At 39.3% G+C, this 27,606-nt stretch overlaps 1 protein-coding gene across 2 annotated transcripts in view; it reads left to right on the top strand.

Moving 5' to 3' along the window:
* Positions 1-27,606, top strand: part of HYDIN (HYDIN axonemal central pair apparatus protein) — a 346,758-nt gene that overhangs the window by 148,001 nt on the left and 171,151 nt on the right. For both annotated transcript variants that reach the window (XM_070451030.1, XM_070451031.1), the window contains exons 13-17: positions 4,871-4,938; positions 12,737-12,972; positions 15,440-15,540; positions 17,879-18,014; positions 27,393-27,557. In XM_070451030.1, coding sequence (XP_070307131.1) covers positions 4,871-4,938; positions 12,737-12,972; positions 15,440-15,540; positions 17,879-18,014; positions 27,393-27,557 — 706 coding nt within the window. The remainder of the gene's footprint in view (positions 1-4,870; positions 4,939-12,736; positions 12,973-15,439; positions 15,541-17,878; positions 18,015-27,392; positions 27,558-27,606) is intronic.

The following is a 27,606-nucleotide window of genomic DNA, read 5'->3' as shown; positions in this document are numbered from 1 at the left end:
AATGATATAGTTGGGAATAAATGTAACAAAAAAAAAGTGTTAGACTTGGACATTGAAAACTACAAAACCTCATCAAAAATGAATTTAAAAGAAGACCTAAATAAGTGACATGGATTAGAAGACTTAGTATTAACCTAAGATGGCAAGATTTCACAAAGTGATGTATAGATTCAACATGATTCTATCAAAATTCCAGCTGTCCTTTTGCAGTAATTGATGAGCTGATACTAAAGTTTATATGGAAAAACAAGAAATCCAGAATAGCCAAAATAATTTTTTTTAAAAACCCTAAATTTGGAGAACTTATATATCCCATTTCAAAACATACTACAGTTTTGATGCAGTAATCAAGCATCTATTATTCTGGTATTAAGATAGACATATAGATCAATGGCACAGAATTGAGATTCCAAAAATAAATTCATATGGTTATGGTCAGTTTATTTTTATCAAGACTATCAAGAAAATTCAATGGGAGAAAGGATAGTGTTTTTCAACAAATGATGCTAGAGCAACTGGAAATCTACATTCAAAAGAATAAAGTTCCATGCAACCCCCCTCCATCTCACACCATATACAGAATTAATATGGACTTCCCTTGTGGCTCAGACGGTATCAGAATCTGCCTGCAATGCAGGAGACTTGGGTTCGATCCCTAGGTCCAGAAGATGCCCTGGAGAAGGGAATGACAACCCACTCCAGTATTCTTACTCAGATAATCCCATGGACAAAGGAGCCTGGCGGGGTACAGTCCATGGGGGTCACAAAAGAGTCGGGCATGACTTAGTGGCTAACACACACATAGACCAAAGACCTAAATGTAACAACTAAAACTATAAAACTTTTAAAATAAAGCATAGGTGCAACTATACATGACTTTGGATTAGGCAAAGATTTCTTAAATATGACACGTAAGTATAAGCAATCAAAGGAAAAGTAAGTAAATTAGACTTCATCAGAATTTTTAAATTTTGTGCTTCAAAGGACACTATTAAGAAAATGAAAAAAGCAAACTACAAAATGGGAAAAAATATTTGTAAATCATATATCTGAAAAGGGGTGTCTATCTAAGATATATACAGAACACTAACACTCAATAACAAAAAGACAACCCAGTTAAAAATGGGCAAACCGTCCGAGTAGACTTTTCTCTAAAAAAGATATGCAAATAACTAATAACATGTGAATAGACTCTCAACATCATTAGTCATCAAGGAGATGCAAATAGAAACCACATTGAGATACAACTTCATACCTGTGTGGATGGCTATAACTTAAAAATAGAAAATAGCAAGTATTGTAGAGAATGTAGAGAAATAAGATTCCCACTGATGGTGGGAATGTAAAATTTGCAGTCACTTTAGAACAGTCTGACAGATTTTCAAAGAAGTAGACTTTGAATTACCTTATAATCTAGCATTCCATTCCTAGATACCTACCCAAGAAAAATGAAAATTTAAATCCATGCAAAAACTTGCACATGAATGTTTGACACTGCATTATTCTTAGTAGCCAAAAGGTGGAAATAATCCAAGTGTCTCCCAGCTGATGAATGGATAAATAAAACATGGTCTATTCACACAATGGAATGTTATTAAGACCATAAAAAGGAATGAGAAAAGAAAGAAGGATGTACATGCTGCAACATGGTACCTGTTAAGTGGGTGAATTTATAGCATATGAATTATATTTGAATGAGGCTGTTATTTTTTTAAAATTTCCAAGAGCCTGTAATATTGAATAATAGTTCTGTCATTTCATGGGTGAATTTTTTAAATCTCTCCTCTCTTCCCGTAAAGATCCCAAGCATGCACTATATAGTGTTGTATGCAATGTCTGAATAGATCAGAATGTACTTGGGTTCTCCACTAATAACAGAGTTTAGAAATCTTCTAGGAACCTTTTCACAAGTAAGTTTGGACTAGTTAATACTCCAGGTATTCTGTGAAGTTTAGGTCTCTTAAGTCTCTGGACCTTACCATTCATACCAGCTCCCATGCCTTTTTTTTTTTTTTTTTGCATGTTCACTCCTTGTTTCTTGCAAAGGAAAGGAAAATCTGACTGTGGAAAGAATGTTTATTTCATCCTAAAACTAATTACAAATTGCAAAGAGAAATATTCTTGTCTAAATTGCATTTGTCCAAATTGTTCTAGCATGTCATTACCACAAACAGTAATTTTGAAAACTTGGTAAATATGTGGTGTCACAAATAAATGTCTACTGATGAAGGTTGAAATACATGTACAATTTATTATTTATTTTCAGTTCCACACAGTAATACTCATTTTACTTATGACTTTGCCAGGGACACTCTCTTGGGCCTTATAGCCCAGGAAGTCTCTATAAAAGTTTATATTGTGGATTCTGAAATTTTATTTCTTATTCTTTTACTGTCAGGTAATCTTCTTTCCTCAATACCACATAATTTTTGCTAGTATACCTTGAAAGTTATCAGAACTATTGCTGAATTTTTTTTGTTTATTTCTCCAGTTGCATGACACAGTACTTAAAGTGGTTGGATAAACAACACTGTAGAATTGATTTTTTAAAATTACCTATAAGAAATTTTATACTCTCCTATTTTTACATATGTGACTTTATGAAGTTTAACTGTAGCATATTTTTCATTCAGTCTGTTTTACATAACAACATAATAATTCAATCACTCTATCTCTTGGTCTTTAAAATTCTAATCTTAACAGACCACTGCATTGGTGTTGGGTACCATCTTGGCAGAGACTGTCCTAATATTCAGAATCCCTGTTTGAATGGGTGTGACAGTGTCTAAGCCCAGTTGGTATTCAGCTGCCGTTCCCTTAGTTATATGTGCCTTTGAACAAATGCGATTTAACTCTGGTTTTTTTCTGCTTCACTGATTAAACGACTGCTTTGTGCAATTTTGTGATCTTCTTTCCTATTTCTTTATGCTTTTGTGCACTGCAGACTCTTTTGATCTATTTGTTACTTTGGCCTCCCAAAAACTTTTTTTGCAAATCAAGTATCTAATCTGTAGGCTCGTTTGACTTCATTCTCAGCTGGATCCTAATTCCTCCTGAGTACCAGCTGCTCCTTTTGAAACCACTTTGGATTATTAGCATAAAATAGAAAAGGTGGTCCTGGGAAAGGCTTTTAGAATCCAGACTTCCTGCACTGAGTCTTTGTTGTCATCTCTCCTCCCAGGCTTGCAGGAGCCCCTCAACATATTATAGTCAGATCTCTAGCAGCCGGAAGTATCACTGGGGCGCCAAGTTCATTCAGCATGGTATGGTACACCTACATCACCAACATCTGGATCTGGGTGGATTAGAAGACTCAGGCTTAGTGGGACTTCTGGGGTTTGTGTGTCTATAACTTTAGAAAGCCTGGCACACAAATGGGGAATTATTTCAGTTCTTACCTTTGGTCTAGAGATTTTAGGGACATAGACCATAGAAAAAGGCAAGAATAAACAAATATCTGATATATTAGTTTTCTATTGCTGCTGTAACAAATTACCACAAACTCAGTAGCTTAAAGCAATACACATGTATTATTTTAAGTCCAACACAGGTCTTACAGAGCTAAAATCAAAGTATTGGCCAGGGCTGTCTTTGTTTATGGTAGCTCTTGGGGAGCATTTATTTCCTAACCTTGTTTGGCTTCTTGATGCTGCCCACAGTCTTTAGCTCATGATCTCCCTCCTCCATCTTCAAACCTAGCAAAAGCTGGTTGAATGTTTCTCACATTGCCTCACTCCTACCTTGTCTTCTGCCTCCATGTTCTGATTTTAAAGATCCTAGTGATTGCATTGAACCCAACTAGATAAGTCAGGCTAATGTCCATATCTTGTGCATGCCTGCTAAGTCACTTAGGTCATGTCCAACTCTCTGCAACCCTATGGACTGTAGCCCTCCAGGCTCCTCAGTCTATGGGGTTCTCCAGGCAAGAATACTGGAGTGGATTGCCATGCCCTCCTCCAGGGGATCTTCGCAACCTAGGGATTGGACCCGCATCTCTTACATCTCTTATATCTCTTACATTGGTAGGTGGGTTCTTTACCAGTAGCATCACCTGGTAAGCCCAATTTCCTTATTTTAAGTTCAGTTAATTAGCAACTTCAATTCCTTCTGCTACCTTCATTAGTCTTTGCCATGTAACCTAATATATTCATAGATTCTGGGGGTTGTTAGCACATAGACATCTTTGGGGACCAATATACTATCTACCACACCTGAAGTCAGCTAGAAGCTATGGAATCTCTATTATTTAATTTAAGCTAGAGCATCACTCCAAGATCACGAGCCTTGCATGAGAGGGAAACAGAAAATCAACAGTTAAAGAATCCTTAAAGGCCTCCTATTGCCGTCTTCTCTTGTGTATGTTAGGAGAAAAACTGAGACCTACAGAGGTAAAGTGATTGACCAAGATCACAGCTAGTTGGTGGTAGGAACTGGATTAAAACAGATTTATAAAAGTGTGGACCAAGGAATACTGGTATCATTGATAGTCTTTGATGTCTATACCTGGATTAGACCTATAATTTTTTCTTGTCTGAATTAATAACTTGTCATGTTGTGTATCTCATCCACATTAACATTTTGTGCCATTAGTTCAGTGGTGTGTCTTCTCTGCCTCATCACTGGTAGGAATATAGTGATAAGTTAACCATAGCATCATTCGCTAAAACTCAGAGGTTTGAGTTGTAAAGGAATTTTAAGAACCATTGTAATTGACCATCATCTCACAGTTTCAGTGAGTCCTAGATGATGCTGTAATTTATTAAATGCCAAATTATGGTTTTCAGTGCTCACTCTCTGCCCACTTCTTGATTGTTACCTTGAATTCATTGGGTTCCCTTTCCATTCCCTCAATGTATATTCTTACTTCCAGAGGCTGTGTCATTGGACCTACCTTCCATTTTAATGTTCCTGCTCTGCATTTTGGTGATGTTTCCTTTGGTGAGTACTTTTCCATTTTAAATTAGATATTGAGAAAAATTCCTTTTCCCTCTATGTGGGAGGGAGAAGGTTTACAAAGAATTTCTCTTGCCATTTTGTGTGGGCAATAGCTAAGAGGTTCTAGAATTGTTCTTCCGCTCCAGCACTTTGCTGCCATTTCCTAGTTTTAGGTGAACATTTTAGCCTTGTGCTGGACACTAGTAGTTGTTAGGCTGTGGCTGTCCACCCCACTTCCTGCAATAGAACAACAGAATGCTTTGTGTTTCACTCCACTATCTGAACATTCTGAACACTCTTTTTTTCTGCAGATTTTGACTTCCCACTTTGGCTACACAGCCTGTCAACAGAGATTCTCTCAAATTTAAAGTGAACTCAATGGTGGTTTAAGTCAGGTGTTTTATCACTTCAAATTAAAGACTCTTCTTTATTGTTGTATAGACTTTTTACTCACTTGCTTCACTGAGTCATTGTCTCCCATCTGAACTTCCCCAATAATAGAAATGATAACAACAGTGGAAGGAAATTTACTTATTAATTGGTTCTTTCTTGCAGTCCAATTGCTGCTAAGTAATAATATGAAATATGACATTTAAACACATTAGCAATCCTAGGGTGAGACACTCTTTACGGTTTACATTTTATAGATAGAAGACCTGAGCACTGAAACAGTTAAATAACTCCCAAAGGTCACACAGCTGTAGCAGAATTAGTATTTCAATTGAGATCTATCTAAATCATATTTTGTCAACTTGGGTGTTGACAGTTGCCCCTAGAGAAGCAAAAATTGATTCCTAGGGGTTGAGAAAACTTAGATATAACAATGGTTTGTGTCCAAAGGTCCACCCTACCCAAGAATCTTTTTCCTTGGTATTTATTTCTCTTGTTAGAGAGAATTGAGTCTAATTTAAGTCATATTTAATTAACTGATTTGATGATATAAAATTAGTTTATCACAATGGTTCTTTTTAGGAGGTGATAATTTTTTTAAAATTGAGAAACCCTAGTCTGAATCTTTATTCCTTAATTATTTCCATTTTGCTCTATTGTTTTCCATTTTGACTTTTATTTCTTTTGCTTCATTTCAAGTTGGCCCATCAAACTTGGGGAAAAATAGTTCTTAAGAAAAATCATAATGCCTTTATAAATTGCTTTAACACGTGGATGTTGTAAAAGTCTTTTAAAATTCAGAGCACATGTATTTATACAATGCCCCCATCCTGACCTATGTTTTATTGGGTAAGGCACATACCATAAGAAAGTTTATATAAATGAAGTTGAATGTCTCTTCATGTAGAATGTGAAAATGGCTAGAGAGATGTTTACAGATCTATAGGGCATATTTGAATGATAGACTCCTTTGAAGGAAAATAAAAGTGACCTGCAACTTGAAGGGTAACTGTGAAGGGTAACTGTGACAGATGCACAATAAGAGGCAATACAGAAGCCAGACTCTTGTGATATGAGAGGTTAGAAGACGGTACAGAGCCATGACCCAAGACTACCCAATTCTGAGATTGAGAACTTACTCTCCTGAGTCCACCTTCAGAACCCAAATTGCCTTTTCTTTGAGTTTGGAGACGGATTCCTTAGTCTTCTCTCTGTTATGACAAGAAAGGTTAACAATAGCATACCCTTTTTTCTTGCCAACAGGAAGTCTAAGGTTGTTTGATTTTCATAACACTTGGGTCAGTGAATTCAAGCTACTTTTCTGTGCTTCTGGATTCTGCACTGTAATGACCAAAGTTAGGAACAGTTTTGTAACAATCTTTCAAAATTATCTTGTGATAATATTTCAAATTCCAAAATTGGAACTAGAGTCTTCATGACTCCAATAACAGGTATCCTGTATTTCTCCAGGTAGATGGGCCTCCTACCACAAAGAAACATGGTTCATTGAAGAATTATTTATTTGAAGTTCTGTAATTATTACCCCACCTATGCAGGTAGGGCTTTGATGAGAGAGATAAAATAAAGCATGTTACTGGCTCAGGGACAAAAGACTAATAGAGGTGTACATTGGTAGTTCCAGATGCAAGAGAGAAAAGAACTGTTACAGAAGACAGTCATACATTGGAGGACTTCTTAAATTATTTCAGGATGACAGATATATTGTATGGAGTTACGCAAGGTCTGCAGGGACTATAGTAGGGCTGGGTAGTACATTAGGGTAACTGAAGTTGATAATATCATCCCCTTATGGGCACTAAGGCCCATTCTTGAAGAGGCATCTGTTACGGGCTAGTGGTAGAGACGTGACATTTACTTGATTGCAGATAAAGATCTAGATTTAGCATCACAGGGTCTGCTGGTTTTGATGATATTAGGATATTGTAATTATCATAAAGTAGGTAAGAGGTAATAGTACTATTGGTTGGTATCTAAAATATTTAAAGTATGGCTATAGCAAGCACAGATAAGAAAGCCTTCCTCAGTGATCAGTGCAAAGAAACAGAGGAAAAAAGCAGAATGGGAAAGACTAGAGATCTCTTCAAGGAAGTTAAAGATACCAAGGGAACATTTCAAGCAAAGATGGGCTCAATAAAGGACAGGAATGGTATGGACCTAACAGAAGCAAAAGATATTAAGAAGAGGTGGCAAGAATACACAGAAGAACTGTACAAAAAAGATCTTCATGACCCAGATAATCACGATGGTGTGATCACTCACCTAGAGCCAGACATCCTGGAATGCGAAGCATCACTATGAACAAAGCTAGTGGAGGGGATGGAATTCCAGTTGAGTGATTTCAAATCCTAAAAGATGATGCTGTGAAAGTGCTGCACTCAGTATGCCAGCAAATTTGAAAACTCAGCAGTGGCCACAGACTGGAAAAGGTCAGCCTTCATTCCAATCCCGAAGAAAGACAATGCCAAAGAGTACTCAAACTACTGCACATTTGTACTCATCTCACATGCTAGTAAAGTAATGCTCAAAATTCTCCAAGCCAGGCTTCAACAATACGTGAACTGTCAACTTCCAGATGTTCAAGCTGGTTTTTATTAAAGGCAGAGGAACCAGAGATCAAATTGCCAACATCTGCTGGATCATCAAAAAAGCAAAAGAGTTCCAAAAGAACATCTATTTTTGCTTTATTGACTATGCCAAAACCTTTGACTGTGTGGATCACAACAAACTGTGGAAAATTCTGAAAGAGATGGGAATACCAGACCACCTGACTTGCCTCTTGGGAAATCTGTATTCAGGTCAAGAAGCAACAGTTAGAGCTGGACTTGGAACAACAGACTGGTTCCAAACTGGGAAAGGAGTACGTCAAGGCTGTATATTGTCACCCTGCTTGTTTAACTTATATGCAGAGTACATCATGTGAAATGCCAGGCTGGATGAAGCACAAGCTGGAATCAAGATTGCCAGGAGAAATATCAGTAACCTCAGATATGCAGGTGACATCACCCTTATGGCAGAAAGTGAAGAAGAACAAAAGAGCTTCTTGATGAAAGTGAAAGAGGAGAGTGAAAACATTGGCTTAAAGCTCAACATTCAGAAAACTAAGATCATGGCATCCGGTCGCAAAGAGTCAGACACAACTGAGCGACTGAACTGAACTGCTGGAGATTGTGATTGTTGGATTGGATGTTGGATGTCATATCTAATAATTAATTAGTTTGACTAAAGCTACAGGATTGAGAGAGTTAAACTGTAGAATTTGGGTCGTGATTGTCCATGAAGGAGCACTGGGACGTTGATAACTCCTCAGATTGATCAAGGAATGATATGAACCAAATCATCAGTGGTATACCAGGTGATAGATCAAATGCGGCAGGATAAGTATCTGCAGTCACTATTTTTCAGGAGGTACAAGAACTTGCTGAATGAGAATAAGGAAATTGGAAGGCTCTGGTTTCTCAGTGGACTTGACCATTAGATAATTTAGACAGAGAAGTTAGGGTTTGAGGGCAAAGTTGTTGGGATAAATAAATATAAGCGTCAAAAAATACACATGGCCCAGTATTAACTATCAGTATTTTACTCAAGGAGAAGTATTTAAGTTAACTTTAGGAAGGTGTAAAGTAGAGAGTTATGGGCAGAGCTTAAACTGTCATGATCATAGGAAGTTCTTAGAAAGGTTGGCAGAAGAGATTATGGTAGGCATAAGCAAAGCCTAGATTTGAGTAAGGGATCATTAGCAGTAACGGAGAAGGCAATGGTACCCCACCCCAGTGTTCTTGCCTGGAGAATCCCAGGGACGGGGGAGCCTGGACGGCTGCCGTCTATGGGGTCACACAGAGTCGGACACGACTGAAGCGACTTAGCAGCCGCAGAAGCTAAGGGAAACACAACAGCGGATATCAGAAGGGTTAGAATTAATATGACCTTAAGGTAGAGATAGAGAATAATATGGCAGAATGATAAGAATGAAAGTGTACAGGGTAAAGTGTGAAACTCAGTAATACCAGGTATGTTGCAAAATCTTGTTCTGTCACTCATGAGCAGAATCTTTCAACTTCATGTAGAGTCTGCTGTTTCTGAGGATCTTAAAATAGCAGTCTACTGCTGAGGTCACTGATTTCTGAAAGTTTATTTTAGCAAATTTCCACTTAAGATCTCCAGCTAGGGACTTCCCTGGTGGTCCAACAGTTAAGAATCCACCTTGCAATGCAGAGGATGGAGGTTTGATCCCTGGTTTGGGAACTAAAGTTCCATGTGCTGCAGAGTGTGGCCAAGATATTAAAAAAAAAAAAGAAAAACTAAAGAATCTCTAGTAAGAGTAGTTTTCTACACGTCTTCAGCCAGTAATTCAGTTTCTTTGGGCATCTTTTTATCCAAAGGCTCACCTCTCAGTTAGCTGCAGGGTCAGTTGTTAGAAGGCCGTGAAGACTACTGGTTTATTTTTTCATTTTTGAAGCTGAAAAAAGGGAAAATTTCTGAGGGTGAGTTTTTGGAAGTCTTCTTGAACTTATAGGTGAGTTGGTTCTAGACAATGTTTAGTTACATCTCTATTAAGGAAGCTTGATTCAGATTGATAAAGAGACTTGTAATCCCATGGCTCTTCTAGTTTTTATTTCCTAAGGTGAATAGCCTTTGAGTTTCCAGAGGGAGCTAACCTGGTATGATAGACATTAGAACTAAAAGTAAAACTCTTCACTAAAGAAATCTAGGAGGCTTAGGAGCTTGGCCAGTTTAAGATCAGTAGTAAAATTTTTATTCTCTACATTTTCTAAAGATTGTGGATTGTGACATTTTTTAATCAAATGGTTAATACACTGTAGGATTCTTTATAACTCTTCTGCATAAGGCTGGTGTTCCCCATGGGGGAAAGTTATCGAGTACAATGATTGAGTTGTATTTACAGCAGCAGCCTTTCTGTATAGGAAGGCTCAAATCTGTCTCGAGACAGACAATTACAACAACATGTTTTAACTGTATAATTTTGGCATAGCCCATTTGTATTTGAAAGGTCCTCTGAAGTATGATTTAGACCCACAACTGACTGCACATTTTTTTCTGGAATATGATAGCAGGATGTAAGACAGGAGCCAGTTACAGAGGAGAACTTTTCCTATCAACTCTTATTCAGAAATTATCTCCTTTATGATGGGACCTGTGGTATAAGATTTTTGTCGAAGACCAGCTCAGACTTTGGGGCACTTCATAGTTGGGGTATGAGAAACCATTGAAGTGAACAGAGGATCCCATTTTTAAGTAATGTTTGTTTTCTAAGTCTGAATATTTTTATCTTCAAAATGGATTGTGCAAATGTGCCTATTGATCTCCTGTATTGTGAAGTATTTCTATAGACAGCTACAAAAATACCATCTGTTTTTGCACAATGTTCTGCCAATACATTTCTCTTTGTTTTGTGGAGATTTTTATTTTACTAGAAAAATTACGAATCCATTGTCTAAAATATCCAATGAATTCCCAAAAGTCTGTCACTTGTAATTTAATGTTTGGTCTTGGGTATTGCTGAATCAGTTTAACACCCTTCTTAGTTAGGATCCATTATTGGTAGAGAGATAATGTTCCAAACAATATACCACCTTTTGTCAGAATTGAAAATTTTCCTTTGTAGCCTTGTGATCTTTTGTCCCTAGTTTCCTTAAGTTTCTTTTTTGGGCTTTCTAGGTCAGATGAAAATATACATCTTGAATGAGACTCAAACCTCCTGAGACTACAATCTTTTAAATCATTATTTAAGTACTGAGAGAGTTATGAAGGTGTCTCTTTGAGTCTTTGAGGCATTCTGGCCAGGTGTGTTGTTAATTGTTTGAAGAAAAGACACATAGATGTTGATTTTTTTTAATGTATTATATGTAAAGTACTTGCATTCAGATGGACAGTAGAATAGTAATTCAGATTTGATGCAACCAGAAACCTAGGAATAACATTTGTATTAATGAATGTTTGATCTTTAATAAAGCAGTATCCTCTTTTGGGGGGCTTCTACACAAGCAATACAGGCTATTAGAAGTAGTTGTACAAGGAATTGTTCTAGCTAGAAGGTTGTAATTGACTTTATTCTCAGAAAAACTTACAGATTCAGGAACGTAGTCTGGGCAGTGGTTTGGAAAGATACATGTGAACCTTTATAGGATCCACTTCCAAATTACACCATACATTTGAAAAGTGTTTATCCCGTAAATGATAAGGTAAAATAAGGAAGAATCTGTAGTTTTAAGAGTCATTTTGAAAAATTTCAGAGAAGTCAGATGAAGCAATTATATAATTGTGAAAATGACTTTCTAGCAATACCTCTGGAATTTCCAAGAATAAGCTTTCAAGTGCCCTTAATCACACAATTCTTCCATAAAATGTCTCTTCCAAGGAGGTGTGAAATTATGAGGGAGACGTGGATGTGTTTCCTTCAACAGTCCTAATGTGTAGACAAAGGCTACAGATGGGGAGAAGTAGATCAGTTCAAAATATCCCCAGCAGTGCTGCAGCAATTACTCCAGGAGACCAGTTGTATTTTATCACAGTAGGTTTCAACATAGAAAGAGAAGTGTTTACATCCAGTAGAAATATGCATGTTTATTCTCTTATGGTTTTAGATCATTCTTGTTCTGAAAATGGTAGCAGATACAGTGACCACCTAGGGAATCCAAAATCAGAGTTTGGTTTATTGCTTGCCAGGCAAGAAGGAGCCACATCTCTTAGGAAAGGAACACGAATCTCCCTGAACTGAATGTAGGAGGGCTAGAAATAACATTAAATAACATTAAAAAGCAGTTTTGTCTCAGGGAGGTGAAAGCTTTGGCCAGCTAGTCTTTGGCCAGCTCAAAAGCAGGTCGTAAAGTCTCTCTCAGGAGAGCCTATTATTCGATTTTGTGTCATCTACTCTAAGAGCAAGAGCCTCAGACAAGTCTAGGATGAATTATATAATGTGTTGGCAGGCTCTGGGTCACACAGCAAGCAAAACTGCGTGGGCTTTTCCTTTCACACACCAGCAAATAAAAAGAGCAAATATCCTCCTATTCTTTGGGGAAAATTGTATTTCTATGTAAAAATCAAATGCAAAATGTGCTTCTAGAAGATTACTCAACAAACTGATTATAGAGACCGCCTCTGGAGAGGGGTCTGGATAATGACAGAGTGGTTTGTTTCATGTCTATTGTCGTTACATAGTAAGTACATAGCAAGTACTCATTGAATGAATGAGTGAAATGTATTTATTTCCTGGTTGTGCAACTGAAAACAGTACCAGGGAGAGTTGGAAATAAATAGCAGTGTTGAACTGCATGTCTAATTCATTTAAGAGGTTTGGCACTGAGAGGAGAGGTTGAAGTTAAAGGGAAGATCTCATAGGGCATCTTTTCTCACCTTATATTTTGTTTTCCAGGGTTTCCTCATACCTTGATATGTTCCCTCAATAACACCTCCTTGGTCCCCATGACCTTCAAACTGCGTGTCCCTGGGGATGGCGTTGGCCAGCAAAGCATTTCAAGTTCTGAGCAGTATTCAGACAACAAAAAACAATTTTGGAACAAGGATGAATTACCTGTAATAAGACCAAAAGAATTCACCATAACCCCCAGCTGCGGCACCATTCGCTCCCAAGGATTTGCTGCTATCAGGGTAAAGTGCTCAGCCTTCCAGCATATGTAGCCATACAGCTGAACTGTCAAATAGTTACTGAGACCACATCTAGCATTTGCTTTATATGCCCAGTGTCAATGAGAGGGAGTGCCTCTAATTCACATGGAAAAGTGGGTATATTTCTACGAGGAAGTAAACTACTATGGCAGAAGAAACAAATATATTGGGCCAAAGAACTGACACTGCTTCAGTAGGTTTCCATCAGTCTAAATGCATTGCCTTTATCAGAACAGTGGATTCTAGCAATTTCTGCTGAAATCACTGCTCTGTGCCTAATAGTGCACTCATCAATACTAATATAAAAATATTTAAGAGCTCATTGACAATCAGGTCCTCCTTTAGACTCAAATCATTTATACTAGTAAGTATCCAGGTTTATGCCCCAGATGATATCCAGTTTATTCAAATTTTTAACCTGAATCTGAGCTTCCTGGTGAATGTGGATGTGATGTTTCCAGCAGTGCTTTAAGGTCCACAGTGTGATGCTTGGCTTATGGCCTCGTAGTGCCAACAGCAGAATTGTTCCAGTGCTAACTGAGAAAGGTTTTTGCTGTCTCCCATCACTTATTTTTTGCTTCTCCAAGCAGTTAGGTCTAGCAACACAGAAGGCTGCTAAATTTAAATGATTTTTATCTTTTCTGGAAAAGAAAAAAAAATGACTTCACAACTAAGGTGATAATTTTCTCTTTAGTCATTACCTTTCAATATTTAATTCAGCTTTGAGTTTTACCCCCCAAATTTGCTTTAAATGCTTCATAATATCTCACCATGAATTTATTCATCCTAAATCTATTCTAGGAGATTTCAGCTTTTCTAAGGTCTTCTTAAGGGATACAGTGAGGTTTGTTATTGCATGTTGTTGTAACTTCCCATTTGGGCTCCTGTTACAAAAGACCAGAGACTGGGTGGCTTGTAAACATCAGAAATTTATTCTTACAATCTGGAGGCTGGAAGTCTGAGGTCAGAGTACCAGCATGGTAGGGTTCTGGTGAAGGCCATTTTTCAGATTTCAAACTGCTGCTGTCTCCTTGTATCCTCACCTGGTGAAGGGACGAGGGAGCTCTCTGGGGCCTCTTAGAGGGGCACTCATCCTGCTCAAGAGGCTCCACCCTCATGACCTCATAACCTCCCAAAGGCCCTACCTCCTAATAATCAGCACATTGAGTGTTAGGATTTCAGCGTATACATTTGGGGTGGGAGGTAGGGACATCAGCATTCAGATCAGAGCAGTTGCTAATTGTGACTTGCCCAAGGAGAGGTGCAGCTGCAATGAATGAATTTATTTTTTACAGAGTAATGCTTAGCTTACATATTACCTACCATTCCCCCCTTTTGTGGATCTTCTCCTGTGTAGTTCAGGAAGATTCTCGAAGACAGCATCTATCCAGCAGGTTTGTGCCAGAACCACTTCCTCTAACCAGAGCTCAGAGACATTAGTCAGGGTTAGAGCCACTCCAGGAATCTGGAGCTGTAGTGGCTGCTTCTCTCCAAAGCTGCCAAGTTTTCCTTCTAAATCAGCGACTCCCTCTTTGCTTTATTTTTCCTTTGTATTTCAGAAAGTTTTCTCCAAGCCTCAGTTTTCCCTCCTGATCTGCACTTTAACCACGTCTATCTGGATTCAAATTTGCATCCAACAAATCCCTTTCCAACCAAAAAAATTTTAATTAGTACTTGATGCATAATTTATAGATAGAAGAGCCATAACCTATGCCAGAAGCTGTTTTCTACACTTAACAAGTATCTCTTCCAATACAAATCATTTAAAGCAATTAAAAATTGTGACAAGGCTTCAAAAACCTAACTGTCAAGTTTCACAACAATAAATACAAACATAGGGTAAAATATATTGGTTAGATACTGCCCTTGGATTAACCTTTCTTCAGAGTTTCCTGTTTTCTGCTCTAATAATGAATATGGGAGGTGGGGAGGAATGACAAGATTTTGGTTAAAAAAAAAGATTAGTTTATTTCTCACACTATTTCTATCACTGACTTGGTTATATTCATTTATTTTGCCTTAAGTGAAATCTAGCTGTAGTGTTTTGTTGGTGTACTGAATTTTCAGAATTTATATAGCCCAGAGGCATAGGGAACACTTTAAATTGCAGTAATTAAAGTTTGTTTGATGTTGATGTTCTTCAGGGCCTGGTTTCCCCTCATGCCAGATACTACCTTTGATACTCCTTTGATACTACCCCCTCAGAATTCAGCAGACCTATTATACCAAAAGCCATTTGTTAGAATCTAACCTGGCCTTTGAAACAACTCAGCATGCCCTGACCCTGAAATGGAACCTGTTTAACTAAAAATGTTAAATGCCATACATCCTCTAATAAAGTACTTAGAAACCATACTCATCCATGTGGTCCTCTCCTGGCCCCCTTCTCCCCTGTGCAGGGGGAGAGCTGGCCTTTTAGAAGAGCAGCTTTTTACCTTTTTCTTTCTAGGTGACGTTATGCTCCAACACTGTGCAGAAATATGAGCTGGCCCTGGTGGTAGATGTGGAGGGCATCGGGGAGGAAGTGCTGGCACTCCTAATCACAGCAAGGTACCGCGCTCACCTGCTTTCTCTTTCCCAGTCTCCCCCAAGCCACCAGTAATGGGCTGGCTTTCAGGAAGGAAGGCAGCACAGGAACAACCAACCAGTTTACTGCCTTTCCTGAGAAAGAAGAAGCATCTGATATTGGAGTGATACAGTTTTATATGAGAAAACGCACCTTTGGTGGAGATATGAGGGGGGATGTGTATGTTAGGTGTTAAGTATAATAGTGCTCTTTAATGGGTCTGATTTTCCGTGTATATACTTCACAAGGTTTTATCAGGAAGAGATGAGCAGTTGCTGGTTTTTATTTTTATCTTTAAAGATAGTACTCCAGAGTTCTGCAGCAGAAAGAGTGGTGCCCATAGCCCTGCTCCAGGACATTGTCAGTAGGACTTAAAGGCAGGCTGCAAGTGGCCCCCCAAAACAAGGCCCTCACTAACATCATAAACTCCTCAGAACCATCACAGCTTGTCTCTCTTTTTCAATAGAGGCAACAGTGCGTCCTGGAGTCAGGGTAAGATCTGGGCTCTGACATTCGTTGACTGTGTCTCCTTCACTAAGTTTACAGCCTTTCTAAGCGAGGTGTGTCACCTAATGATGCTGCCCATGGTCCTAAATAAAATCACAGGCTGTGCTCTTGCCAAAGTAAACAAGTGTCCAGATCTGGGACCTGATCGTGTGCATGAAAATGCCACCTGAAGGAAACAGGCAGTATTCTAGCACCTAGAATATAGGACCCTCATGAATCTTAGGGAGATGCACCTTAAAGAAGGTATGCTGGTTGGTGGGGTCTCATAACCAGCACCGTTTCCTCTGTCTTGGGCTTGAGTGAGCTCAGGGGGCAGCCCTAAAATAACTTGAAGGTCAAGTTCTGGCCACAATCTGCTTAGTATTCCCTCCAGAGACCTCACTAATCATTTGTTTAAGAACAGTGGAAAAACCCTTTTGTTTGGTCTTCTCTATCCCAAAGTTTGACCTTTTGTCTAGTCTTGCATTTCTTTTCTATTTTTCTTTTATTCTGATACTTTCCAATGCCTTTTCCATGCAGCTCTAAGTAGAAACTCCTGAATTTTAAAAAGGTGGGGAATGGGTTATAGGAGGCTATGAGTTTTCTAGCATGTGTACTCTGTGACCAAGTCAAGTGCTATGAGTCCTGTCAGCCCCAGTGTTTCAGGTAGTAAAGGATAAGCTTTACCAAAATCATTGGGTCAACTGACAACTCCCATTCTAACTAAAAGTGAACCCTCATCTTCCGCTAAAACCCGAACTTGAGGTCAAGACTCTTGTGTCACTACTTTTGGAGCAGTCTGTAAGGACTGCTCAGAGACTCAACAGAGAGCTACTTTTAGAACGTGCTCCCCAAAGTGATTCTCCCAGAGAGCCAGCAGTGTGACTGGTCGGGCAGGGACCACGGGCTCATCACCTCGAACTGAGCCATCAGGTGGTCCTGTGCCATGCCTTCATTCACACCATCTTCTGTGTTTCCCCAGGAAGAGCTGATGCCAATGTCAGTCCCTCAGATTACCTTCTTTCTACCTATGAGCAAAAACGGGGCTCTGGGAGGGAGAGCAGCTGGCTCAAGGCTGTGCTTGGTGAGGCCAGTATTTGAACCTGGCTCTGACAGATTCACACGCCAGCACTCCTCACCATGGCACCATGTTGTGAAAGTGCAGCAGGGCAGGGCAGACCTGGGGACTTAACAGACACAAAATAAAACCCAGGTCACCGAATAATAGGCCAGTCTGCACACACAGGCCTCCATCCCTCCCTCCTGTCCCCCACAACACCCCCTTCACACTGAGCACCACTGTCACAGTGCCAGTTCTGGGTCGAGCAGCTGCCTGAGCCCACTGATCCAAGGCAGCTGTTCCTCATGGAAATTAGAATTAGTACCATTATTTAGATGGTGCGAGCTGTTGCTGGTCCTCAGGGGACTCTGGTCCAAAGTGTCACAGCGCGTCAGGACCCCATGCTGGTGGCATGGGCCCTGTTTGCCATGGAAACAGATCCACTATCCTAAGGAACTTGTGCTTTGGGGGCTTCTTGCCAGAGAAAGACCAAATATGAAAAACAATGGAAATGTTAGTCATTACCCACAGAAGACAGTGTTTAAGGCGTCCTGCTTCTAGCCCCCCCGCTTTTTTTTTAATTAAAAAGTGGTTACTAGGGGCTTAGAGAGAGGGGTGACAGGAGAGAAGATGTGAAAATGATTAATATGGTTATTAGAGGAAAACTAGTGTGTGACAGTGACAAATGTGTTTAACTTGGGACTGCGTCCTCCATATGTAAACAAGCGCTCCCTTCATCCTTTTGAATTCTTTAATGGGCTCCTTCCCTCGAGCAGGTGTATTGTACCTACCCTCCACGTGGTTAATACAGAGGTGGACTTTGGGCATTGCTTCCTGAAGTATCCATATAAGAAAACGATCCAGCTTGTCAATGATGATGACCTCCCAGGATGCTATCGGGTCCTGCCTCAGGCGAGTTACTCTATCCATTTTCAGTGTTGCTTTTTATTCAGTTGGATTCCTTCAGTGAGAAAGAGAAGTCCTTTGAAAGAGCCATATTCCTGACCACATGATCTACGTAAATTCTGATTTTTAACTGTGGGATAACCTGGGGGTGGGGTTATAAAGCCACAGCTGGATTGCCCCCTGTAGGAGTGAGCAGCTGCAGGTGGAAACAGTTGTTTTTTTGAGGGAAATTACCTTTGATAAAGAGGGGAAAGGGTCAATTAGGCCAACATGCAGAAGTTGCACCTGCAAATTATTGCCTGTGAATTCACCGTGCATGGGAAATAAGGCAGAGCTGGGAGCTTTCATTTATGTCTATGCTGTGACTTGAACTGAATCACTAAGATATGCTAATACAGTATTTATAAATGAACTTTTTGCACCAGAAAGTTAGAGATAATATATGAAGGAGAAAGGAGGAACTTTTCCTTAATGTTTTATGAAATGGATCTATCCACATGCCATTATACCTATCTAGGTGGGAGACTAAGTACTTAAACACACTTGGAAAAATGATTCAAAATTATCTGTATAGACTACAATAAATGGAAAGTGACTAATGAGATACAGTTTACCAAGAAAGTGTTTGGGTTTAAAACTCAATTCTATAAGTACTACTCTAATAAAAATTCATGCAGAAAATCAAATGGTTTTATTTGGTACAAGTGCAAAATAAAAAACCAGTGAGGTGACTCCATGGTGCAATGGATAGTGCACCGGACTTCCAAAAGACCAGTGTTGGGGCCACAGAACCAAGGCAGGTTTAGGCTGCATCAGAGAAACACAGTATTCCACAGCTAGAGGAAGGAGAGAGCCACCTGTCAGAGCAGTGCTGGAGTGTTGTCTTCAGCTCTTGACAGGATGTTTTTTTAATGGAAACTTGAAAAATATAGAGTTCAGAGTAACCAGAATGTCAACCTAAGTCGTTTGGAAACCCAAGTCATCTGAGGAGCAGGCACAGCGTCTAACCTGGAACAGATGATTAACTGGAATGAAATAGCTATCTCTAGTCAAAGGACTACTGTATTAAAAAGGAAATTCAAATCATTCTGTGGGCTTCTCTGAGACAAAACCAGAAGCTAAGAATGAATGGGGGTGACAGGAGACAACTTTTCTAGCTTTCAGATGTTCAACAGCAGAACAGGCTGGCCACTCACAGCGCTTGGTCACCTTAAGAACTCAAAACAGAGTCTGAGTCACATAGAGTGATGGGGAAGCTGTTACTGCACAGCTGGGCTGGGAAAGGGTGAGGCACTAGCCTCAGGGGGACCAAAACAGTAATCAAGATAGACAGTGTTTTCATGCCACACTTGAAGAAATCAAAAGTATCACAAAAAATCCATGATAAATAAGGTATCAAAACATTTGGTAAAGATGTAATCAGACTGATTTTCCTTTGGCCTCAGGGTCCAGGAAGGCTAGGCAGATTATTGCCACAGAGGGATGTTGAGTTATGATTAGGTAAAGTTGGACCAGACCAGGTACAGAAAAACCATGGGGCACTCCAGGCAGGTGAAACTGGCACCGCTGTCCTTCCTTCCAGCAGTGGGGGCTCTGAAAAGTATTTCCCCAAATTATTCAAACTTATTTGACTGTGGGATTTATAAAAAAATTTTTATTGAAGGATAATTGCTTTACAGAATTTTGTTATTTCCTGTTAAACTTCAACATGAATCAGCCATAGGTATACATATATCCCCTCCCTTTTGAACCTCTCTCCCATCTCCCTCCCCATCCCACCCCTGTAGGTTGATACAGAGCCCCTGTTTGAGTTTCCTGAGACATTCAGCAAATTCCCGTTGGTTATCTATTTTACATATGGTAATATAAGTTTCCATGTTACTCTTTTCATACATCTCACCCTCTCCTCCCCTCTCCCCAAGTCCATAAGTCTGTTCTCTATGTCCATTTCTCCATTGCTCCCCTGTAAATAAATTATTCAGAACCATTTTATTTATCATTCTCTCTCTGACTCACTTCATTCTGTATAGTAGGTTCTAGGTTCATCCATCTCATCAGAACTGACTCAGATGTGTTCCTTTTTGTGGCTGAATAATATTCCATTGTGTATATATACCACAACTTCTTTATCCATTCATCTGTCGATGGACATCTAGGTTGCTTTCATGTTCTAGCTATTGTAAATAGTGCTGCAGTGAACAGTGGGATACATGTGTCTTTTCCAATTTTGTTTTCCTCAGGGTGTATGCCTAGGAGTGGGATTGCTGGGTCATAAGGTGGTTTTTTTCCCTAGTTTTTGAAAGGATCTCCATACCATCTTCCTTAATGGCTGTATCAATTTACATTCCCACCAACAGTGCCAGGGCGTTCCCTTTTCTCCACATCCTCTCCAATATTTATTGTTTGTAGACTTTTTCTTTTTTTTTTGAGTTACAAGTGCTACCTACTATATTTATTCCAGATCACAGTGATTAACTAGAAACAGTTTGTGATAAGAAGTCACGTTGCTTGGATTCAAAACTTGGATAGGCCAGTCAACACTTGTATAATATCAGACAAGTAGCTTTCTTCTCTAAGCCTCAGCTTTCTCCTGCAAGAAGCAAGCTGTTTCATAAAGCTGTTCTACAGTGCTGTCGTTTATTGCCAAGTTACCTGTGTATGTATAGGTTATTATTATCTATAAGGTGGCTGAATCCACATTCCTCAGGTGTATGTGTGTCTGTTTGCTTTCACTTAGTCCACTCATGAACATGGCCCTAAAATAAGAGCTACATGTTGCAAGAACCATCTTATGACAAGGGAATTCAGTGCCCTCAACAATTAACACTATGTCAGTAAACAACTGCTGTTCATAAAACAATTTTAACTGCTCCAACAAGGACACAGCATATTCAGTATTGATCTGCTTCTCCTCTTGAGTGGACATGACTGTATCCCATTAATATCTCCAGGAACAGATTAGAATAAAGTCAGTCTTACTGATGGAAGGTCAAGTGAATGCTTCAGAAATAAAGAAAGGAGAAACTCTGCTCGCTGTTAACTGCAGCATTCAGAACCAAGACTGACACACTCACTAATGAATAGGTTCTTGCTATAGGCTTAGAATCACTACTAGGTCATCCTGTGTTAATTAGGTTCTTCAGAGTTTTTCAACACAGTCTGCACACATCTTGCTCAAATTTGCAACTGTTCATCTCAAAAGAGAGTAACACATGAGGTAGATTTTGTGGCAACATCCTATGTTCAGTGGATCCTCTGGAGTAACCGAGTCCCTCAGTCCTGAGGTTTGGGATCCAGTGCGGCCATCGGCCCCGAAGACGCTGGGCCCCAGGAGCGCGGTGGCGGGGGCGTGGCCCCCCCCGCGGCTGTAGACTTTTTTATGATGGCCATTCTGACTGGTGTGAGTTGATATCTCATTATGGTTTTGATTTGCATTTCTCTAATGATGAGTGATATTGAGCATCTTTTCATGTGTTTGTTAGCCATACAGGTTATGTCTTCTTTGGAGAAATGTCTTTTTAGGTCTTTTTCCTACTTTTTGATTGGGTTGTTTATTCTTCTGGCATTGAGTTGTATGAACTGCTTGTATATTTTGGAAATTAATCTTTTGTCAGTTGTTTCATTTGCTGTTATTTTCTCCCATTCTGAGGGCTGTCTTTTCACCTTGCTTATAGTTTCCTTTGCTGTGCAAAAGCTTTTAAGTTTAATCAGGCCCCACTTGTTTACTTTTGCTTTTATTTCCATTACTCTAGGAGGTGGGTCATAGAGGATCTTGCTTTGATTTATGTCATCAAGTGTTCTGCCTATTAGTATTCCTCTAAGAGTTTTATAGTTTTCTGGTCTTATATTTAGGTCTTTAATCCATTTGGAGTTTATCTTTGTGTGTGGTGTTAGGAAGTGTTCTACTTTCATTCTTTTACACGAAGCTGTCCAGTTTTCCCAGCACCATTTATTGAAGAGTCTGTCTTTGATTCATTGTATATTCTTGCCTCCTTTGTCAAAAATAAGGTACCCATGGGTGCATGGGTTTATTTCTAGGTTTTCTATCTTGTTCCATTGGTCCATTTCTGTTTTTGTGCCAGTAGCATACTGTCTTGAAGACTGTAGCTTTGTAGTATAAGCTGAAGTCAGGAGGGTTAATTCCTCCAACTCCACTCTTCTTTCTCAAGACTGCTTTGGCCATTTGGGGTCTTTTGTGTTTCTACATGAATTGCGGAATTTTTTGTTCTAGTCCTGTGAAAAATGCCACTGGTAATTTGATAGGGATCACATTGAATCTAGATTGCATTTGGTAGTATAGTCATTTTCACAATTTTTATTCTTCCTACCCGGGAACATGGAATATCTCTCCGTCTGTTTATGTCATCTTTGATTCCTTTCATTAGTGTCTTATAATTTTCTGTGTACAGTTCTTTTGTCTCCTTAGGTAACTTTATTCCTAGATATTTAATTATTTTTGTTGCAATGGTGAATGGGATAGATTCCTTAATTTCTCTTTCTGATATTTCATTGTTAGTATATAGAAATGCAAGTAATTTCTGTGTATTGATTTTGTATCCTGTAACTGCTAAATTCACTGATTAGCTCTATTAATTTTCTGATACTATCTTTAGGGTTTTCTATGTATAGTATCATGTCATCTGTGAGAGCTTTACTTTTTCTTTTCTGATCTGGATTCCTTTTATTTCTTTTTCTTCTCTGACTGCTGTAGCTAGGACTTCCAGAACTGTGTTGAATAATAGTGGTGAGAGTGGACACCCTTGTCTTGTTCCTGATCTTAGGGGGAATGCTTTCAGTTTCTCACTAGAATAATGTTTGCGGTAGGCTTATATATATGGCCTTTACTATGTTGAGGTAGGGTCCTTCTATGCCCATTTTTTGAAGAGTTTTAATCATAAATGGTGCTGAATTTTGTCAAAGGCTTTTTCTGCATCTATTGAGATTATCATTTGGTTTTTATCTTTCAGTTTGTTAATATAGTTATCACATTGATTGATTTGGGTATATTGAAGACTCCTTGCGTTCCTGGAATAAACCCAACTTGATCATGGTGTATGAGCTTTTTGATGTGTGGCTGAATTCTGTTTGCTAAAATTTTATTGAGGATTTTTGCATCTATGTTCATCAGTGATATTGCCCTGTAGCTTTCTTTTTTTGTGTTGTCTTTGTCTGGTTTTGGTATCAGGGTGATGGTGGCCTTGTAGAATGAGTTTAGAAGTGTCCCTTCCTCTGCAATTTTTTGAAAGCATTTTAGAAGGATAGGCATTAGCTCTTCTCTTTATGTTTGATAGAATTCTCCTGTGAAGCCATCTGGTCCTGGACCTTTGTTTTGGGGGAGATGTTTGATCACAGCTTCAATTTCAGTGCTTGTAATTGGGTTGTTCATAATTTCTATTTCTTTCTGGTTCAGTCTTGGAAAATTGAACTTTTCTAAGAATCTTTGCATTTCTTCCAGGTTTTCCATTTTATTGCCATATAGTTGTTCATAAGTATAGAAAACCCCATGGATGGAGGAGCCTGGTAGGCTACAGTCCATGGGGTTGCTAAGAGTTGGACCCAACTGAGCGACTTTGCTTTCACTTTTCACTTTCATGCATTGGAGCAGGAAATAGCAACCCACTCCAATGTTCTTGCCTGGAGAATCCCAGGGACAGGGGAGCCTGGTGGGCTGCCATCTCTGGGGTTGCACAGAGTCGGACACGACAGAAGTGACTTAGCAGCTTAGCAGCAGCAGCAGTTGTTCATAATAGTCTCTGATAATCCTTTGTATTTCTGCATTGTCTGTTGTAACCTCTCCTTTTTCATTTCTAGTTTTGTTAATCTGATTCTTCTCTCTTTTTTTCTTGATGAGTTTGGCTGAAGGCTTGTAAATTTTGTTTATCTTCTCAAAGAACCATCTTTTAGTTTTATTAATCTTTACTATGGTTTCTTTCATTTCTTTTTCATTTCTTTCTGCTCAGATCTTTATAATTTCTTTCCTTCTACTAATTGTGGGTCTTTTTTCTTCATTTTTCCAGTTGTTTGAGGTGTAAAGTTAGGGTGTCTATTCAATGTTTTTCTTGTGTCTTGAGGTAGGATTGTGTGGCTAGAAACTTCCCTCTTAGAACTGCTTTTGCTACATCACATAGGTTTTGAGTTGTGTTTTCATTGTAATTTGTTTCGAGAAATTTTTTGATTTCCCTTTTGATTTCTTCAGTAACCTGTTGGTTCTTTAGAAATGTGTTGTTTAATCTCCATGTGTTTGTGTTTCTTACAGTTTATTTCTTGTAATTGATATCTAGTCTCATAGTGTTGTGGTCGGAGAAGATGTTTGATACAATTTCAATTTTCTTAAATTTACTGAGGTTTGATTTGTGACCCAAGATGTGGTCTATCCCAGAGAATGTTCCATGTGCACTTGAGAAGAAGGTGTATTCTTCTCCATTTGGATGAAATGTCCTGAAGATATCAATGAGATCCATCTCATCTGATGTATAATTTAAGCCTTGTGTTTCCTTATTAATTTTCTCTTTTGATGATCTGTCCTTTGGTGTGAGTGGGGTGTTAAAGTCTCCTACTATTATTGTGTTACTGTCAGTTTCTTCTTTTATGTCTATTAGTGTTTGTCTTATGTATTGAGATGCTTCTATGTTGGGTGCATAGATATTTACAATTGTTATGTCTTCCTCTTGGATTGATCCCTTGATCATTATTTAGTGTCCCTCCTTATCTCTTGTACTCTTTTTTATTTTAAGATCTATTTTGTCTGATATGAGGATTGCTACTCCAGATTTCTTTTGCTTCCCTTTGCATGGAATATATTTTTCCATCCTCTCACTTTCAGTCTATGTGTGTCTTTAGGTCTGAAGTGGGTTTCTTGTAGACAGCGTGTATATATATATGGGTCTTGTTTTTGTATCCATTCAGCCAGTCTGTGTCTTTTGGTTGGAGCATTTAATCCATTTACATTTAAAGTAATTATTGATATATATATTCCTATTGCCATTTTCTTAAATGTTTGGGGTTGATTTTTGTAGATCTTTTTCTTTTGTATTTCTTGACTATTTAAGTCCCTTTGACATTTGTTGTAAAGCTGGTTTGGTGGTACTGAATTCTCTTAACTTTTGCTTGTCTGAAAAGTTTTTTATTTCTCCCTCAGTTTTGAATGAGATCCTTGTTGGGTACAGTAATCTTGGTTGTAGATTTTTCCCTTTGAGTACTTTAAATATATCCTGCCATTCCCTTCTGGCCTGCAGAGTTTCTGCTGAAAGATCAGCTGTTAAGCGTATGGGGTTTCCCTTGTATGTTACTTGTTGCTTCTCCCTTGCTGCTTTTAATAGTCTTTCTTTGTGTTTAGTCTTTGTTAGTTTGATTAGTATGTGACTTGGCGTGTTTCTCCTTGGGTTTATCCTGTATAGGACTCTGTGCCTGTTGGACTTTATTGACTATTTCCTTTTCCATGTTGGGGAAGTTTTTGACTATAATCTCTTCAAGGGACTCTGTGCCTGTTGGACTTGATTGACTATTTCCTTTTCCATGTTGGGAAAATTTTCGACTATAATCTCTTCAAAAATTTTCTCATATCCTTTCTTTTTCTCTTCTTCTTCTGGGACCCCTATAATTCAAATGATGGTGCATTTAATGTTGTCCCAGAGGTCTCTGAGACTGTCCTCAGTTCTTTTCATTCTTTTTACTTTATTCTGCTCTTCAGAAGTTATTTCCACCATTTTATCTTCCAACTCACTGATTCATTCTTCTGCTTCAGATATTCTGCTATTGATTCCTTCTAGACTATTTTTGATTTCAGTAATTGTGTTTTTTGTCTCTGCATGTTTATTCTTTAATTCTTCTAGGTCTTTGTTAATTGATCCTTGCACTTTTTCCTATTTTGTTTTCAAGGTTTTTGATCATCTTTACTATCATTATTCTGAATTATTTTTCAGATAGTTTGCCTATTTCCTCTTCATGTATTTGGACTTCTGTGTTTCTAGTTTGTTCCTTCATTTGTGTAGTATTTCACTGCCTTTTCATTAGTTTTTTTTTTAACTTACTGTGTTTGAGGTCTCCTTTTTCCAGGCTTCAAGGTTGAATTCTTCCTTCCTTTTGGTTCTGCCCTCCTAAGGTTGGTCTAGTGGTTTGTGTAAGCTTCTTATAGGGTGAGATTTCTGCTGAGTTTTTGTTTGTTTGTTTTTCCTCTGATGGGCAAGGCTGAGTGAGGTGGTAATCCTGTCTGCTGATGATTGGGTTTGTATTTTTGTTTGGATGAGGCGTCCTGCCCAGGGTGCTACTGGTGGTTGAGTGATGCCAGGGCTTGTGTTCAGGTGGTTTCCTTTGTGTGCGTTCTCACTATTTGATACCCACTAGGGTTAGTTCTCTGCTAGTCTCGGGTCTTGGAGTCAGTGCTCCCACTCCAAAGGTGCAGACTTGATCTTGTTCAGGGATGACTGTGTTTAAGGAAATGTCCCTCTTGTATGTCTGTGGCTTAGAGTTGTATGTTGTGGCTTCTTTCAAACCTGAACAACTGTGATGGTGGCCTGGCAGCCTGCTCCGGTGTCCAGGTGGATGACTGAGCGCCCCAGGCGGTGGCTTGGGTGTGGGCTCTGACCGTGGGATTTTTAGTTTTATTTGTGTTACATAAAAACTTAGTAATGTGCTGCAGAACAGGGTTCTTAGGAACACGCACTAGTAAACAATGGACAACGTTCATTCGTTCACCTACCTGTTTTTTCCATTTAAAAAACATATACTGAGCATGTGTTTTGGGCCAGAAAGTGGGCAGGTATTGAGGAGAGAGGCTCAGGTCATGCCCTAAGACGTTTATAGCCCTCGGAGAAGATGGACATGTTGATAGCACATGCTGAGGAAAGGGACTGAGGGATGCTCCCTGAGAACAGAGGAAGTGCCTGGACTTTAGGGCCCAGACACCCCTGGGGGTTTCAGGATGAGTGGGGGGCAGGTCAGAGGGTACAGGCATTGCAGAAAGAATAACTGCAAGTGCAAGGGGTTGGAGGTGAAAGCAGTATCATGTGTTCAGGAATGCCAGTGCCCTCTACTGATCGAATGTACAGCGGTGAAGTGGACGGGGATTAAAGCATGAAGGTGCAAAAGACCTGTTCAAGGAATTTGGCCATGGGAAACCATTGTTCCTGAGCTAATTCACATTGTGGATGATTCTGCACTTTTCTGGGTCACACACTTTGGATTTGGGGCTTGTACACCTCTCTTAGCCAGAGTTCCTTTTGGTTAAATTGAGGTGGTCATCCCCATTCACTTGCTTTAACAACGGTACATTATAAGACCCTCTGTGGATTCAGGACAATGCTTGTTTCAAAATAATGTAACGTGCTACTGGTTTCATACTGAACCTGGGGCTTGCTTATCCTTCTAGCTTCTCTCCCTGACCAGGTGTATCAGGATGTGCCCACTGTGCTGCTCTCTAGTCCCACGCCCTGTGGCATCATCGCTCCGCACAGCACAGTTCACATACCTGTGACCCTGGAGACCCAAGTCCCTGGGGAATACAGGTCCACAGTTTACATCTCAATCTTTGGGAGCCAGGATCCCCCGATGGTGAGTGCCTCTTTTCAGAATTGCAGTTCTAAGTGCCGTACTTCTTGTG

Source organism: Odocoileus virginianus, chromosome 20 (genome assembly GCF_023699985.2).
Source record: "Odocoileus virginianus isolate 20LAN1187 ecotype Illinois chromosome 20, Ovbor_1.2, whole genome shotgun sequence".
Classification (NCBI taxonomy): domain Eukaryota; kingdom Metazoa; phylum Chordata; class Mammalia; order Artiodactyla; family Cervidae; genus Odocoileus; species Odocoileus virginianus.
This window is presented reverse-complemented; position numbering and strand designations above follow the sequence as displayed.